This window comes from Primulina tabacum, chromosome 10 (genome assembly GCF_025594145.1).
Source record: "Primulina tabacum isolate GXHZ01 chromosome 10, ASM2559414v2, whole genome shotgun sequence".
Taxonomy (NCBI): domain Eukaryota; kingdom Viridiplantae; phylum Streptophyta; class Magnoliopsida; order Lamiales; family Gesneriaceae; genus Primulina; species Primulina tabacum.
In genome coordinates this window covers 7008429-7026525 of record NC_134559.1, presented here as the reverse complement: position 1 = coordinate 7026525, position 18097 = coordinate 7008429, and the positions used below count along the sequence as shown (strand labels likewise).

The 18097-nt window shown below is 36.3% G+C and overlaps 1 protein-coding gene across 1 annotated transcript; it reads left to right on the top strand.

The window, feature by feature from the left end:
• Positions 1-4897: 4897 nt before the first annotated feature.
• Positions 4898-6425, top strand: LOC142505809 (uncharacterized). The gene is made up of 3 exons (XM_075618916.1): positions 4898-5459; positions 5568-5793; positions 5941-6425. The coding sequence occupies exons 1-3, from the start codon at positions 4935-4937 to the stop codon at positions 6168-6170; spliced, it is 981 nt and encodes a 326-aa protein (XP_075475031.1). The 5' UTR covers positions 4898-4934; the 3' UTR covers positions 6171-6425.
• The last annotated feature ends 11672 nt before the right edge of the window (positions 6426-18097 follow it).

The window sequence follows — 18097 nt, the reverse complement described above, 5'->3', positions numbered from 1 at the left end:
TATTTAGTAATCTCATATTACTAAATCAACAACTCGTGATATTACTTCAGGCATTACAACCTTTAGCTTGAAGTGTGCACCAATAGGAGTGTTAACACTCTTAGCGTCTTTCATACCGAAGATATCTAATAACTTGCTGATATATCCTTCTTGAGATAAGTACAAGGTTCTTAGAGGTCTATTCCTGATAATATCCATACCTAAAATGCGCTTAGCTAGGCCCAAGATCCTTCATCTCGAATTCAGAATTGAGTAGGTCCTTTAACCTCTGTATTTTCTTCAAGTCCTTACAGGCAATAAGCATGTCATCTACATAGATTAGTAGGTATATGTATGACTTATCCTGTAATCTGGAGTAGTAAACACAGCTATCATATTTTGATCTTTTGAAACCTTGGCTCTGTATAAAATCATCGAACCGCCTATACCATTGCCGCGGAGATTGCTTGAGTCCATAGAGTGATTTTTGTAACAGGCAGACTTTTCCAGCCTCAGCTTGTTGTACAAAGCCCTCGGGTTGTGTCATTAAGATCTCATGTTCTAATTTGCCATGCAAGAAGGCGGTCTTGACATCCAATTGCTCTAATTCCATGTCAAACGTGGCAGTGATTGACAGTAAGATTTTGATTGAGATGTGTTTAACTACAGGAGAGAAAATTTCATGATAGTCCACGCCTTCGACTTGGGATAATCCTTTTGCCACTAATCTGGCCTTAAATCTAGCTGCTTCTATCCCCTGAATTCCTAGTTTTCTTTTGAATACCCATTTACAACCAATGACCATCTTTCCTATTGGTCTATCAACAAGGGTCTAGGTGCGATTTTTATCCAGTGACTCAATCTTTTCATTCATGGCTTTCTTCCACTTAGGCCAGTCCTTGCTTGTTTTTGCTTCATTATAGCTAGTTGGTTCCTTAAGTTCAAGTAAATCTGCCACATTCAAAGCACATGCAATGAAATCTGCATTTGCAAACCTTGGTGACACTCTTATCTGTCTTCTAATTCGGTCTCTTGACAGAACATAGCCATCTAGTCCTTGAGTATTATCACCATCACTCTGAGCTTCCTCATCACCCTGAGCTTCTTGATCATTGATGTGAGAATCTGGTTGAGCTTGAGTCTGAAATATGTCATGGATGTTTTTAGGCTGTGCATCAATACTTCCACCAGAATCTTGGCTACCTTCAAGTTCTGCTTGAGAGTTCCCATCCAAATTTTGAGAGTTCACCTGGTTTCGAAAATCTTGCTCAGCTTGTTTAGAGCTGGCATTTTCTGGAATACTCATATTAGTTTTATAAAACTCATTTTCATTGAAAATTACATCTCTGCTAATCACACATTTATGTTCATCCAATATCCATACCTTGTAACCTTTAACTCCACTAGGATATCCAAGGAAAATTCCTTTTTTACCTCTTGGATTGAGTTTACCTTGGTTAACATGAACATATACCACACAGCCAAAGGTTCTAATGTGATCATATTCAGGCTTTATTGTAGACCATTTCAATTCAGGAACTAGGAACTCAATTGCAGAGGATGGGGACCTATTAATTAGATAGCAAGCTGTTGAGGCAGCTTCTGCCCAGGATTTGATTGGTAAACCACTCTCGTTTAGCATGCATCTTACTTTGTCCATGATTGTTCTATTCATGCGTTCTGCCACACCATTTTGTTGTGGCGTGTATGTGCATGTTCGACGTCTAACAATTCCAGATTTTTCACACAAGATATCAAATTGCTGATTACAGAATTCTAGTCCAATATCTGTTCTTAATCTCTTTATTTTACTCCCTGTTTGATTTTCAATCAAGGTTTTCCATTCAACAAATTTATTAAACGCTTCAGCCTTTGTTTTCAGAAAATAAATCCAAACCTTTCTAGAATAATCATCAATAAAAAAAATAAAATACTGAGAATCAGAGAGTGAGGGTGGTACCTTAGATGAGCCCCATAGATCAGAGTGTATGTAGTCAAGAGTTGATTTCGTGTTGTGAGTTGTTGTGTTAAATTTCAGCCTATGAGCCTTTCCTAATGCGCAGCTCTCACAAAATTCCAAGTTGCTGATCTGTCTTGGATTAAGAAAACCTTGCTGGCTCAATTCATGAAGTCCTTTTAGACTCATATGTCCTAGTCTCTTGTGCCACAAGGCTGTTAAATCCTTGGCAGGTGCTATGACATTTGTTTCTGAAGTAATGGTGTTACCTCGCAACACATACAATCCTAGTTTCAGGATTCCTTTCATGATTACCAGGGATCCTTTCGCAACTATCAATACACCATCTTGAGCCTTGTAACTGAAGCCCTTTTGATCCAGTGTGCCTAAAGAGATTAGGTTCCTCTTTAGGTCGAGAATGAATCGAAATTCAGTGATTACTTTCATTGATCCATCCCACATTTTAAGTTTCATTGAGCCAACACCATGAACTTTGCATGATTGATTGTTTCCCATTATCACTTGACCAGAATCTAGTTCCTCGAAGTCAAAGAATCATTCTCTTCTTGGAGACATGTGGTAGGTGCACCCTGAATCCATGATCCATTGTTCTTTAGGATCATCAGTTGATATGGTTAGAACCTCAGCATCTTGATATCCTTGGAGTACATTTACTTCTTTCGGTTCCTGGACTTAGATCAGTCATTTGATTGGCTTTCCTTTGAGGGCAATTTCTCCTGAAATGACCTTCTTTCTTACAGGTCCAGCAAGTCCTCTTGGTTCTTGATCTCGATCTGGTTTGAGGTCTTTGTTTATTCCCATAGTTTCTTCTTTCAACTGATCTGCCTCTTACATTTAAGCCTTCACCAAATGATTTGAATTGTTTTCCTGCAGCCCTGAGATCCAGCTCCTTCGAGTAAGCAGCACCTGTGACTTCTTCAAGAGTGAGAGTATCTCTACCATACTTCAAAGTATCTCTCAATTGATCGTACTGCTTCGGCAAGGAGTTTAACAAGAAAATAGCCTGATCTTCTTCATCAATCATTACTTCTATGTTTTCAAGATCGGAGAGTAACTTGGTGAACTCATCGATGTTTTCATCTATGGACTTATTCTCCTCCATCTTGAATCCATAGAACCGTTGTTTCAGATAAATTCTGTTGGGAAGTGCTTTCGTCATATATAGTTGCTCCAATTTGGTCCACATCTCAGAAGCAGACTTTTCTTTTACAACTTTTCTGAGAATTTGATCGCTCAGACTCAGAACGATCGTATTTCTTGCTTTCTTGAGAATCTCGGCTTTGTTTTGTATTGTGTCGGGCATTTTTGATTCACCGTTTAGGGCCTCATCTAGCCCTAAGTTTCCCAGGTGTGCAATCATTTTCTCCCTCCACAAATTAAAGTCGTTCTTGTCATCGAATTTCTCCACCTCGAATCTTGATGTTGACATATTGAAGATTTGCCCCTGGCCAGTAGACTATCCACAAGAAATCAACACAAAGCTTTGATCGAGCAGTCAATACGGCGGCTTCCTGTTTCAGTCAAGATCCAAGAGTAGGGCAAGAACCTGGCTCTGATACCAGTTTGTTGAGAATGAAAAATATAAACCGCAAGCACGATCAAAGAAAGAAATTAGAGCAAGAAGAACGACACGCATTTACTTGGTTCGGATTGAGATCAATCATACATCCAAGGTTCTGGGAACACCCCAAAAGAATTCACTATAATGAACAAGTTTGATACGATTACAATTCTCTACTGATCTCACAAAGCCACACTACAACCGAGTTCCCAATACAAACTATATTCGAGTGCCAAGCTTGTATAGTGCTCGGTCTCCCTGAATCACAGCAATTCTTGGCTCAAGAATTATTCCCAGGAGAGTAGAAGGATCAGAGTGTTTTCTTTGCTATGTGTACAGAGAGAATTTCAGGAAGAAGACGAAGAAAGAGCTTTTTCCTGTTAAGTGAGTTAACCAACCCCTTTAACCATTCTATTCTCATTTAATCCATTAACTTTCAAGACTTACGTTGTGTTTGGTAGGCTTGATTAAATAGGTTTGTGTAATTTTGTCCAGCACTATCAACTGCTTGGTTCATTTTTAATTAACCCCACCCAATCCCATGTCCAATGGACTAAAGTGTAGTAGCCTAGTTAAAATAAACCCTTCCAATAGCCCATTATTATTAGTCCTGCTTTGTATCTAACGTGTATTTTCCCTACAATACCCTTTCATCAATCCCAGAAGCCCAACCAAAAAGTCTCCCCCCAACTGAGCCACAACGTACGAAGGAAGAAGGAGTCTGTCGGCGATTTTTTCTTTCCCCGTTCAAATCTTCGGTTATCAGGTTAACTGTAATGTTTACATTTCTTTCATTCAGACTTCAATTTGCATCAACTGTTGTGGAGTTTAAATTTTTTGAGGTTAAATTTTTGGTTGTACTTCGCAAAATTTTGCACCAATCTGAAGACAAACTCGATGTGTCGGTAAATGAGCTTGCTTTATGTTTAGCTTCTCTGCCAAAAATCTTGTTTTAACTACTTTTGGTTCACGTAGTTCACTTCAAGTCGTATTCTGATTTCTGTTTTTTTTCCCTTTTGACGAAACCCTAGTATTTGTCCTTTTTTTTTATTTCTCTTCGGCTTCATTTTGAAGTCGATAAAGTAAGTACTTTTTTAGAAATTCGGCAACATGAACTGACTAATAATTTTCTAATTAGTTACTTCGGACAGTGTCGTAGATGTGCGTGTAAGACTCGAGTCTTTACGGTCAGTGATTTCGGTGACATTGAAGAAGTAACTTATGTTTTTACTGCATTAAATTTTATTGCGTAATATTTTCCTAATTCTTTGGGCAGCAAAAAAAGCAAGAAGATAATTATGTTGTCGACCATATTGTATTGGTTTCGTTTACACTATATGAAATTCTATTGTGCTTTTGTATATGCATTTATAAACACATTTGAAATTGTAATTTCTTTTGAAGTACCTTGAATCGATGACCATTATGAGTAGACGCATTCTACTTGTTGTGATGCTTCACCAAATCATGTGTCGCTCCTTTTTGTTAATGTTACTACTGAGACGTCAACGAATGAAGTTACGTGCGAAACGAGTACGCCATACGCGGACAACAACAGTGAGCTACAACATGTCAGACAGAATAAATTTGCAACTGAACCATTTGCACCGTATCATTGAAATAGGAGATGTTCAATGTGTGGTGAACTTGCGAATGAATAGGAATGCATTTGCACGATTGTGTTACTTGTTAACTAATGTTGGAGGACTAGTTGACTCTACTTACGTTCGTATTGAAGAGAAAGTCACAATGTTTCTATCTATATTGGCGCATCACAAGAAAACCCGACTAGTTGGTCATGACTACATACGTAGTGGCCATACAATCAGCACCCATTTCCACCAAGTACTCCGATCAATTCTCATGTTACATCCTATATTACTGGTGAAACCAGCCCCTGTCGATGATGCTTGCAGCAACGATTCCTGGAAATGGTTCAAGGTGAGCTCAATCCCGTGTTAAGTACGTGTACGAAGTAAACAGTAAGCATGTATATAAATGGTGATACTTACCTAAACAATATGAACGTATTATTCATAACTTGTTCAGGGATGTCTTGGTTCTTTGGACGGAACGTATATAAGTGTACATGTACCGGCCATGGAGAAGGCACGATATAGAACAAGAAAAGGTACTATTGCAGTAAATGTTCTTGGTGCTTGCGACCGAGACATGAAGTTCATATATGCACTTACGGGGTGGGAGGGATATGCAGCAGATGCTAGAGTTCTTAGAGATGCATTGACTCGTGACGATACAATGAGAATTCCAAGAGGTTTTTGTAACTATGGTTCTTCATTATTAAATGATACGTTTGGTTTTCATGTGTTTGTAGATTTGTTGGAACCATTGTGATTTATTTATTCCTAAATTTCGCAACTACATATTGTTAAACACGTAATAACTAATTTATTATTTCCAGGTTGTTATTACCTTTGTGACAATGGATATGCCAATGTCGAGGGATGCTTGACTCCGTACAGGCGAGTAAGATATCATAGGGATGCTTGGGGAAACCGTGCAAATGGCCCACAGAATTACAAGGAGTTATTTAACTGGAGACACGCGCAAGCCCGTAATGTAATAGAAAGAGCCTTCGGTTTGCTGAAAAAAGATGGGCCATACTTCGAAGTCCGTCGTTCTATCCATTGAAGACACAAAACAGAATAATAATGGCATGCATGTTGTTGCATAACTTCATCAGGTCTGAAATGCCCGATGATCCAATTGAGGAATTGAATGACGATGTACTGAGTCCGCCCAATGACACACAAGATGATTTCATCAACATCTTCGAATCATCGGATGAGTGGGATACGTGGCGGGAGAACCTCGCAATGTCGATGTGGAACAATTTTAACTAAAACGTTCGGATTAGTGTACTTATGTTGTTCGAGCTTTTAACGAGATGTATTTTTCGCATTTGACGTTCATTGCTTTTATGTTCAAAACATGATTGCATTTTATGTTATTTTGTTTCGAATTTTTAAAGCGTCATATGTAATTTTCTTCTCACTGCCGAAATCTGATTGTCATTCATTGTGTTTCTTTTTACCTGCTTCACTGGTGGTCTGTACCATGTGCAGGATTTCGAGGACGGCAGTGGTAACATCGTAATTATGGAAATTGGAGCAACTTCTGAAAGTATTGTCGGCAAAGCGAAAAAACTGATAAGACTAGACGTACTTGGACTGAACGTGAAGAAGAGTGTTTGATACAAGCACTGAAAGAGGCTACCACAGAAGGTTGGAAGAGCGGCAATGGTTTTCGGCCCGGCTATTTATCTTTTCTTGAGAATCGTATGAAAGTTGCATTCCCTAACACAAACTTACGTGGCAACCGACATATTAACTCGAAGGTGCATGTATGGAAGAAATTGTATGGATCATTGGTGACAATATTAACCAAGAGTGGTGTCGGATGGAACGACACAGAGAAGAACATTGAAGCTTCGAACGACATATGAGAATCACTGATTAAGGTATTTTTTGGGTTCGACAAGTTTTCCAATTATGTTCTTCACAGAAAAATGTGCACATAATTTATTTGTTTAAATATTTGTAGGCAGATAACAATGCACGATCAATGAGACACAAAAGGTGGATGTATTACCATGATTGGTGTGAAATATTCGGTAATGATCGGCTATCGGTGACAAAGCTGAACATTTTGCAGCAGCAGTCCAAGAGGTCCTTACAATGACACCTGAACTACCCAACAATGTAGGTATGAGTCTCGATGAATTGTTTTCTGTTGATGAGGGAGGTGCTGAGTCAATGTCCGTGTCTGTAACACCATCGTCGCGACCAACATCACATGCAAAGTCGAAGGGTAAAAAAAGGAAGCAGGTGGATGATGATGATGATGCGATAGTGGAAGCCATAAATAATTTCGCCATCATCACGAAAAATACAATGACGGACCTCATCAAACAATTGGCGAAAGAGAAAGATGTAGAAGATAAGAAGATGCGCAATGCACAAGACAATGTGTTGAAGGTCTTGGAAACAATTACAGAGTTGAGCGAAGACGAGAAAGTTACTGTTATTGAGTGATTGGTGGACAACCCTGCAAAGTTATCACTGTTTCTGCGTCTGGGTGATGCTGGAAGATTGAGCTTAGCGCGACGTTTGCTAAAATGTGGTTGAAGGACTGCCTTTAGTTGCGGCTCTTTTGGGTTAATGTTTTGTTTCCACGCATTCCTTTTTTGGGAGTTGATGACATTGTGTGCGTCTACAACTTTGTACGAAGTTTGTTGACACAAATGTTGTTGTGTACTAACAATTAATGTAGTTTAAATTTGGACATGAAGATTGAAAAATTAAGTTTAAAAATCTTCGGTTGATCATTATGTCGCCCGCAACCATCTCGTATATGCAAGTTTCAAAACTTCATGTCATACACCTGAACAGGTGACATTGGAGGACATGGCTCGTTCTTCGTTTTGGTGAGATCCACTAGTTATGGCATTGTGATTTTTTCTTCTCCATTTTGATACTGACGGAATATGGGTTGTTTTGGCTTGCAGGATCTATCCCCGACGCTGTTCAAGCAGAAATGTGGTAGCGAATCCGATCACTTCTTGCATCAATTGCTCTGTAACATCTACTAAAAAAATTGTCATGGTATGATATCAAATGTGTTAAGGAAAATAATTTGTTGACTTAGGTTATGAAGGTACGCCGATTATTTATGTTGGATAAATGTGCGGTTTAAAGAAGAAGTAATACAAATAGATCATACAAAACCAATGCTATATTTCCAATATTGGAAAAAATAGTTTCCTGCTATTGTTGCGTATTTTTAATGCCGCAAATATGATTGATTTGTTTCATGTAATTAGATCGAACGTTTGCCCGCAATAGCAGCACGATGCATCGGCAAGGCTGTTACTGAATCGGACGATATTCCCCATCGAACAGCTCCATGATTCATGAAAGTTGCTGCTGAATGGATGGGGTTTGGTCACCGGACCTGTGTGACTCTACTTATTGAAAGGAATTTTAAGTTCTTTATGTTTTTTTTTCAATGTAAAATTATTTTAATTTGCCAGCTCTTAGTAATTAAACCAAACTACTATGTGTCGCTTCTTGTAAACAAAAATATTGGGTTTATTTTGTATCCTAGACAAGGAATGCATTGTTAAAGGCTTCAAAATTTCACAATTGGCCACATATATGTATTTTGAGTTGTTGGTTTAAAGACGTTGGACAACGAGACATAGTACATGAATCCGAGAAAATACATCCAGGTTTATTTTACTTGCATTCGTAAGCCAACTAAGATTTGCAATTATTTGTGAACATGTCGGCCCGAGTCTTGGAAAAATTTAGACACAAAATTTGACAGCCAATCTCGTCTCCTTCCCTGTCTGACATATTGTCACCCTACCAAAACATTACAGTTTCTTTTTTTTCAAGCCAACAAGCATAAGATTTTTCCTCTCCACCAATTGCTTTTGTAGGATTGTATCAACCAAACTTAGTGTGACAAGCAAGTTGTGGTGTATAAGTTCGAAGTTGTGGTGTATAAGTTCGAAATTTTTTGCCATGTATGCGGACAGAACACATCAAGAACTATGATGCAAGTGAACAAATCAAGATTTTTTTTTTTTGTGGTGTAGGATTGTTTTTTTTACTACCATTTTACGTGGTTGTTAACAGGGAAAAACATCTAAACAGCATAAGTGAACAAAAATTGATGCAACTTCATTCAGTGTGCTACATCAGAAAATATCATAAGATCATTAAACAACCCATTGTGATACACCCCAAAAGCAAACGAGTCTTGCAAACCTAACCATGGGCTACACATATACAACTATAATACACCCCAAAATACACAAAAAGGTGGTTGCAGGACCGGCTAACTTACGGAACTAAGTAACATGTTCAGCCACTTGACTCCTCCGATGTTTCGATAATAACAACCGGCACCGATTTATCATTTGCGACACGCTTCTTCCTCGACGTACTCTCTGCATTACAGCCACGTTTCTTGGTATTGAGTTGCTTCATTATTTCTTTGTAGTAGGAGTCGGCCACAGGGTCAAAACGCGTTGTGCGGGCAGCTGTTTTCTTCAACGACATAGTAGGAGACATAGAAACACGTTTCTGGGTAGGTGATGCTTGTAGAGGATGATCAGCACCTTCGATTTCTTCATCTGATAATAGGGATACCACTGGTACTTTGTACTTGCTCGTAACAGAAACATCAGAGTGGGTAGGGAAAGTGACACATTTGTTGGCCTACAAATAGGAGAGCAGTGTTCATTTCAGATGCAGCAAGTAATGGTACCACACGGCCTTAAATAGACAACAACAAGTATTTATTACACACCAATCTACCACAACTAATTGCATATCATCTCAGATTGCGAATTTATGTGATTGGAAGTTTTAGGCAGCATAGGTCAACCACTACACATACACATTCATTACAAGTGTGTATATGTGAATTATAAAATCAGACAGCCGTAAGTTGAGAGAAAATAAGGAATTTTTTTTCACAAGTGCATCCAAAGCTTATCTCAATACTTACCTTCGGCTGCAGTAGGATTGATGTTTCAGATTACATCACTTGTTACAACAATGCATAGCAATAAAGAAGCACAACTCATGAACATTCTTGCACCGTCATCCCTGCCTATTAATTGTCCTCTTGCCTACGGGAAATACTCTACAAAAAGTTGGTGAAATGAGTATATGTTAAATTTCGAAAAAATGTACAAATATGAAAATTAAAAAATAGGATTCCTTACGATCATCTTACCTTTGCTTCAACGCATGCTGTCGATGGGGTTAGTGCTCAATTTACATCGGTCGGTGAAGGTAAGTAACCGAATGGAATGATGATCGTGGTTTGTAAATTAGATTGAACATCATAATATAAACTAAAATGAAATATAGGATAAACACTATTTCAATGAAAGCAGCCTAAAAATTACGAAACCGAATAATTTTAGATTCCATAACAAAACATCGACAACAAGAACTAACTCACATTTACGATATCTAAGATCACGGTCTTGTCCATTTCGCACACACATATTACATAACAATTAACACTAACTTACTATTAATTACTTCGACATAATAATAATTAGCATGAAAAACATGATTAAACACAGTAATAGGCAGAAGCATCCAAAACAACAACAAACTTGTTCAACGGATAAAGGTGTGTGTTCCACTGCATTATTTGGTATCCCGGATGTGGTCGATGCCATAACCGACTCCGTCGTAACTTGTTGTTTCGTGTCAATTGTATCGGCATTATTCAGAGTAGAAGATTGTGAACAACAAGCTACATTGTATGCTTGTGTTTGCCTACGAAATGTTGAAGGAAAAGTGGGAGTGGGTGATGATTTTGAACCCTTTTCATATTTAGATGATGGTTCATTGTTCCCACAAACTTTTTCAACATTATACTCATCGTACCAAATGAATCGGTTCCGATGTTTCAAACCGGCAGGACATATGAAGTAAGATTGGCCCGGCCGGGTTGAGTATTGACCAGCTTCACGTAAAATCATATTCCCATTCCCGCACTCGCATTGTGGTGTTGTCTTCAAATCCAACTATTGAATAGACGAATTGAAAGAATTTACAATTAGTGAAATAGCTCCACTCATGCCTTTGCACAAGAGTTATAACATAAATAATCCTTTCGAAACTACAACCAATTTCGTATGACAAATAACTAGTAATATTTTGTCAAAATAAAACAGATAAACTGAACATTATTTCCCAAACGAAAGCAAAGAAGACGAAACTAAGGTTGCTTTTTAACGCAAACCTATATTTATTCAACATTCTTGCACATAACCGAACGAAAATGATAACAGGCTTCTGAAACACATAAACACTACAATTCACCCAAAAATACTCACATTAACGGCCGCTGAAAAGGTTGGAGATCGAATTTCCTTCACCAAGATAATTTATCGGACCACAATTTTCTCTCGATTTACACGGAGTATGAACGTGCGGAAGAGATATGTGCACCCTTCGGAGATGTGATTCACCTGGAACGCATCACGATCCACACATTTTGGGCAAGAATTCTTAGATCTATGCGGACCTCTTTACGGTGATGTGGCCTAGGGTTGTCTTGGAAGATATTTTCTGGATGAACGTGGTCGATGTAAGTGTGAGGGAAGGACAAAAAAGTGGGTATTAATTTAATCATGTAAAAAATATGTGAAAGGGTATTTTGGGTACTGAAAACTTAATTCATTAGTTTATCACACCCTTCAAAATCAAACCAAACAGAACACTTTGTTGAGCACAACATACAAACCTGTAAATAATCATTTTTCTTATCATTTACGTGCTAATCATTCAGTAATCCTATCACTTGAACCAAACGCAGCCTTAGTCTCAACCGTTGGATGAGTACATCACATCCTTGTGCCATCTAAGCCCTTTTATCACAAATGAGTCAAAATAATCTTCACACATACACACATTAATATATCCGACTGAAAGAATGTAATAACAAATACTCATTTTTTATCCACAGAACTTACTGCTTATATTTTCTCTCATTGTAAAGTGTAAACTAATCATATAAAACCAACTTTAAATAAACTACAGATGTGCATATAAATAGGTTTGATATGGTGAGCAGACATAATGTGTATCTATGTGAAATTCGTCCACTGGTGCTCACATATATGTCTATGAAGAGTGTTCATCATATCGAAACTCGTATATATATCCAATACACTTGTGATATTTACACTTCATAAATGGTTAAATACACTTTGCTTTGATTGTAACATTAAAGATTGACAAAATTTGTCCTTAATTTTACTTGTTAATTTTATGATATAATATACATTTTAGAAAATTATTTTTAATCAACTCTTTTTTTTTATACATTCATCAATTCCATATTTTCTTTAATAAAAATTCATGCCAAGTGCGAACAGTATTATTCATTTGACGCATATAAAATTCAAATTTTCAAATCCTTGATATAGATTACTAAAACAAAAGCGAGGAAAAATTAAATAATTCATAAATTTCAATATCATATTTACTAATTATTATGTAATCTTACACCTCACAATAAATACTAATTACGTAATCTGTATACCTCGCAATAAATGTCATCAATATTTAAATAAACATTTTTTAGAAAATGACATGAGAATAAAAAATGAAAATTTTAACAATAAAGTTTTTTTTTAAATATATGCATGCTTACATAGAATTTTTTTCCATAACTAAAAGAGTTTATAACTAAAAAACTCCGAAATTCTACCACTAACAAAGTATCATAGCAATATCATTGGTTTAAAATATTGTAAAGAATATATATATATATATATAAATTGATTCAGTGTGCTACATCAGAAAATATCATAAGATCATTAAACAACCCATTGTGATACACCCCAAAAGCAAACGAGTCTTGCAAACCTAACCATGGGCTACACATATACAACTATAATACACCCCAAAATACACAAAAAGGTGGTTGCAGGACCGGCTAACTTACGGAACTAAGTAACATGTTCAGCCACTTGACTCCTCCGATGTTTCGATAATAACAACCGGCACCGATTTATCATTTGCGACACGCTTCTTCCTCGACGTACTCTCTGCATTACAGCCACGTTTCTTGGTATTGAGTTGCTTCATTATTTCTTTGTAGTAGGAGTCGGCCACAGGGTCAAAACGCGTTGTGCGGGCAGCTGTTTTCTTCAACGACATAGTAGGAGACATAGAAACACGTTTCTGGGTAGGTGATGCTTGTAGAGGATGATCAGCACCTTCGATTTCTTCATCTGATAATAGGGATACCACTGGTACTTTGTACTTGCTCGTAACAGAAACATCAGAGTGGGTAGGGAAAGTGACACATTTGTTGGCCTACAAATAGGAGAGCAGTGTTCATTTCAGATGCAGCAAGTAATGGTACCACACGGCCTTAAATAGACAACAACAAGTATTTATTACACACCAATCTACCACAACTAATTGCATATCATCTCAGATTGCGAATTTATGTGATTGGAAGTTTTAGGCAGCATAGGTCAACCACTACACATACACATTCATTACAAGTGTGTATATGTGAATTATAAAATCAGACAGCCGTAAGTTGAGAGAAAATAAGGAATTTTTTTTCACAAGTGCATCCAAAGCTTATCTCAATACTTACCTTCGGCTGCAGTAGGATTGATGTTTCAGATTACATCACTTGTTACAACAATGCATAGCAATAAAGAAGCACAACTCATGAACATTCTTGCACCGTCATCCCTGCCTATTAATTGTCCTCTTGCCTACGGGAAATACTCTACAAAAAGTTGGTGAAATGAGTATATGTTAAATTTCGAAAAAATGTACAAATATGAAAATTAAAAAATAGGATTCCTTACGATCATCTTACCTTTGCTTCAACGCATGCTGTCGATGGGGTTAGTGCTCAATTTACATCGGTCGGTGAAGGTAAGTAACCGAATGGAATGATGATCGTGGTTTGTAAATTAGATTGAACATCATAATATAAACTAAAATGAAATATAGGATAAACACTATTTCAATGAAAGCAGCCTAAAAATTACGAAACCGAATAATTTTAGATTCCATAACAAAACATCGACAACAAGAACTAACTCACATTTACGATATCTAAGATCACGGTCTTGTCCATTTCGCACACACATATTACATAACAATTAACACTAACTTACTATTAATTACTTCGACATAATAATAATTAGCATGAAAAACATGATTAAACACAGTAATAGGCAGAAGCATCCAAAACAACAACAAACTTGTTCAACGGATAAAGGTGTGTGTTCCACTGCATTATTTGGTATCCCGGATGTGGTCGATGCCATAACCGACTCCGTCGTAACTTGTTGTTTCGTGTCAATTGTATCGGCATTATTCAGAGTAGAAGATTGTGAACAACAAGCTACATTGTATGCTTGTGTTTGCCTACGAAATGTTGAAGGAAAAGTGGGAGTGGGTGATGATTTTGAACCCTTTTCATATTTAGATGATGGTTCATTGTTCCCACAAACTTTTTCAACATTATACTCATCGTACCAAATGAATCGGTTCCGATGTTTCAAACCGGCAGGACATATGAAGTAAGATTGGCCCGGCCGGGTTGAGTATTGACCAGCTTCACGTAAAATCATATACCCATTCCCGCACTCGCATTGTGGTGTTGTCTTCAAATCCAACTATTGAATAGACGAATTGAAAGAATTTACAATTAGTGAAATAGCTCCACTCATGCCTTTGCACAAGAGTTATAACATAAATAATCCTTTCGAAACTACAACCAATTTCGTATGACAAATAACTAGTAATATTTTGTCAAAATAAAACAGATAAACTGAACATTATTTCCCAAACGAAAGCAAAGAAGACGAAACTAAGGTTGCTTTTTAACGCAAACCTATATTTATTCAACATTCTTGCACATAACCGAACGAAAATGATAACAGGCTTCTGAAACACATAAACACTACAATTCACCCAAAAATACTCACATTAACGGCCGCTGAAAAGGTTGGAGATCGAATTTCCTTCACCAAGATAATTTATCGGACCACAATTTTCTCTCGATTTACACGGAGTATGAACGTGCGGAAGAGATATGTGCACCCTTCGGAGATGTGATTCACCTGGAACGCATCACGATCCACACATTTTGGGCAAGAATTCTTAGATCTATGCGGACCTCTTTACGGTGATGTGGCCTAGGGTTGTCTTGGAAGATATTTTCTGGATGAACGTGGTCGATGTAAGTGTGAGGGAAGGACAAAAAAGTGGGTATTAATTTAATCATGTAAAAAATATGTGAAAGGGTATTTTGGGTACTGAAAACTTAATTCATTAGTTTATCACACCCTTCAAAATCAAACCAAACAGAACACTTTGTTGAGCACAACATACAAACCTGTAAATAATCATTTTTCTTATCATTTACGTGCTAATCATTCAGTAATCCTATCACTTGAACCAAACGCAGCCTTAGTCTCAACCGTTGGATGAGTACATCACATCCTTGTGCCATCTAAGCCCTTTTATCACAAATGAGTCAAAATAATCTTCACACATACACACATTAATATATCCGACTGAAAGAATGTAATAACAAATACTCATTTTTTATCCACAGAACTTACTGCTTATATTTTCTCTCATTGTAAAGTGTAAACTAATCATATAAAACCAACTTTAAATAAACTACAGATGTGCATATATATAGGTTTGATATGGTGAGCAGACATAATGTGTATCTATGTGAAATTCGTCCACTGGTGCTCACATATATGTCTATGAAGAGTGTTCATCATATCGAAACTCGTATATATATCCAATACACTTGTGATATTTACACTTCATAAATGGTTAAATACACTTTGCTTTGATTGTAACATTAAAGATTGACAAAATTTGTCCTTAATTTTACTTGTTAATTTTATGATATAATATACATTTTAGAAAATTATTTTTAATCAACTCTTTTTTTTTATACATTCATCAATTCCATATTTTCTTTAATAAAAATTCATGCCAAGTGCGAACAGTATTATTCATTTGACGCATATAAAATTCAAATTTTCAAATCCTTGATATAGATTACTAAAACAAAAGCGAGGAAAAATTAAATAATTCATAAATTTCAATATCATATTTACTAATTATTATGTAATCTTACACCTCACAATAAATACTAATTACGTAATCTGTATACCTCGCAATAAATGTCATCAATATTTAAATAAACATTTTTTAGAAAATGACATGAGAATAAAAAATGAAAATTTTAACAATAAAGTTTTTTTTTAAATATATGCATGCTTACATAGAATTTTTTTCCATAACTAAAAGAGTTTATAACTAAAAAACTCCGAAATTCTACCACTAACAAAGTATCATAGCAATATCATTGGTTTAAAATATTGTAAAGAATATATATATATATATATAAATTGATTTAAAATTTGATCACCAATATATAATATGCTTCTTGATTATTTTTTAAAATCTTATTTTTAAAATATTCATCTAAATAGAAAATATAAGTAAATTATAAAGAACTATTAAAAATTATGCTTAAAAAAATATATCAAATTAAGTAATAGTGTAAATGTTATATATCTATCTATCTATCTACTCATATGAAAGCACGGATAAGTTGTAATGAGCCAGTTTTGATACAGTTGCAGGTCAAGTAAAATACACGTGGATGACATTGCTTTCTCCAACATACCAAGACTTTGTGCTGTCACAAAATGAGCGCTTGTGTACGTTTACAACATCCGGTTTTCTCCTTCGTCTCATTCCTTTCCGATTCTATCTGCTTACCAACTTCTCTCTCAACCGTTTTGCGCGTTGTGCTGTCTCCTCCGCCTCCGAGAGCGTCGACTAGGTGCGTCTTCCCCATGGTTTTGTTCGATTCTGTTGTGCCACTTATGTTGCTGTTTTCCTACAGCTGTATTTAGCGTTTCGATAAGTTTCGGGCGGTTGGGATTAATTTAAGGCTGTGTTCTTCGTCTGTTTGTTGAGGGACCTCGCTTCTGTTTTGTTAAGTTATTGAGCTACCGAAAGAGACATTTTGGCACACTACTGTTTGGGCAATTGAAACCCTCGTACGGAATTTTTCCCCGCATGATTCGTTTTCCGTCTTCGATTACATGTGGCGCCCGTGGTTTTAACGTTTGTTTGTCCGTGTGGTGACGATGTGGCTGAGCTTACTGATTTCGGTGTCCTTCTAGGTACTTCGCATTATCAAGAGCTAAGAATATAGATCAAATAAAAGTACTTGTTAGACCATCAACACCAATAGTTCAAAGTAATAACTACACAAAAAACGTAGTATATCGTGAGGTTTTGGACGCTGCACATAACTTTTATCTTGATTATCTTGTTACTAAAAAATAATTACGTACACAAGTAAATTAAATATTTTTATGTATACCTTGTACTATTTGTTTAGATATCGTAATTAGCTCTTTAAAAAAGTTTCTGACACAGGTTGCACGATTTGAAATTAGAATTGTCTCTCCATCCAAACCTGTTTGAATTTAACCCTCGGGGAGAATAAAAAATTTTGATTTATAAATCTGTGTAAATTTTAACAAGGGCACAACTTATAATGATTTTTATTGATTGCTCACATGTTATCGTCAATTTCGTATATTAGTGTGTAAATTACTCATGTTCATTATTTTTCTTATCTCTTTACATTCCGGTCATTGGAAGAGAAATGTATAATCCTCGCAAATCTAAAACCAAATTTACGCAACTGGTTTGTCAAGGTGCTGGTTTCCAAAAAAAGTCCGATTCGTTTTCTGAAATGGGGAAGACAACAAAAACTTGTTTTTTTGTTGATTGAAATTAAAATTGTCTCTCAATCCAAACCTGTTGTTTGAATTTAACCCTTGGGGAGAATAAAAAATTTTTATTTATACTTCTGTGTAAATTTTAATAAGAGCACAACTTGTAATGATTTTTATTGGTTGCTCATACGTTATCGTCAATTTCATATATTAGTGTGTATTTACTCATGCTCATTATTTTTCTTTACATTCAGGT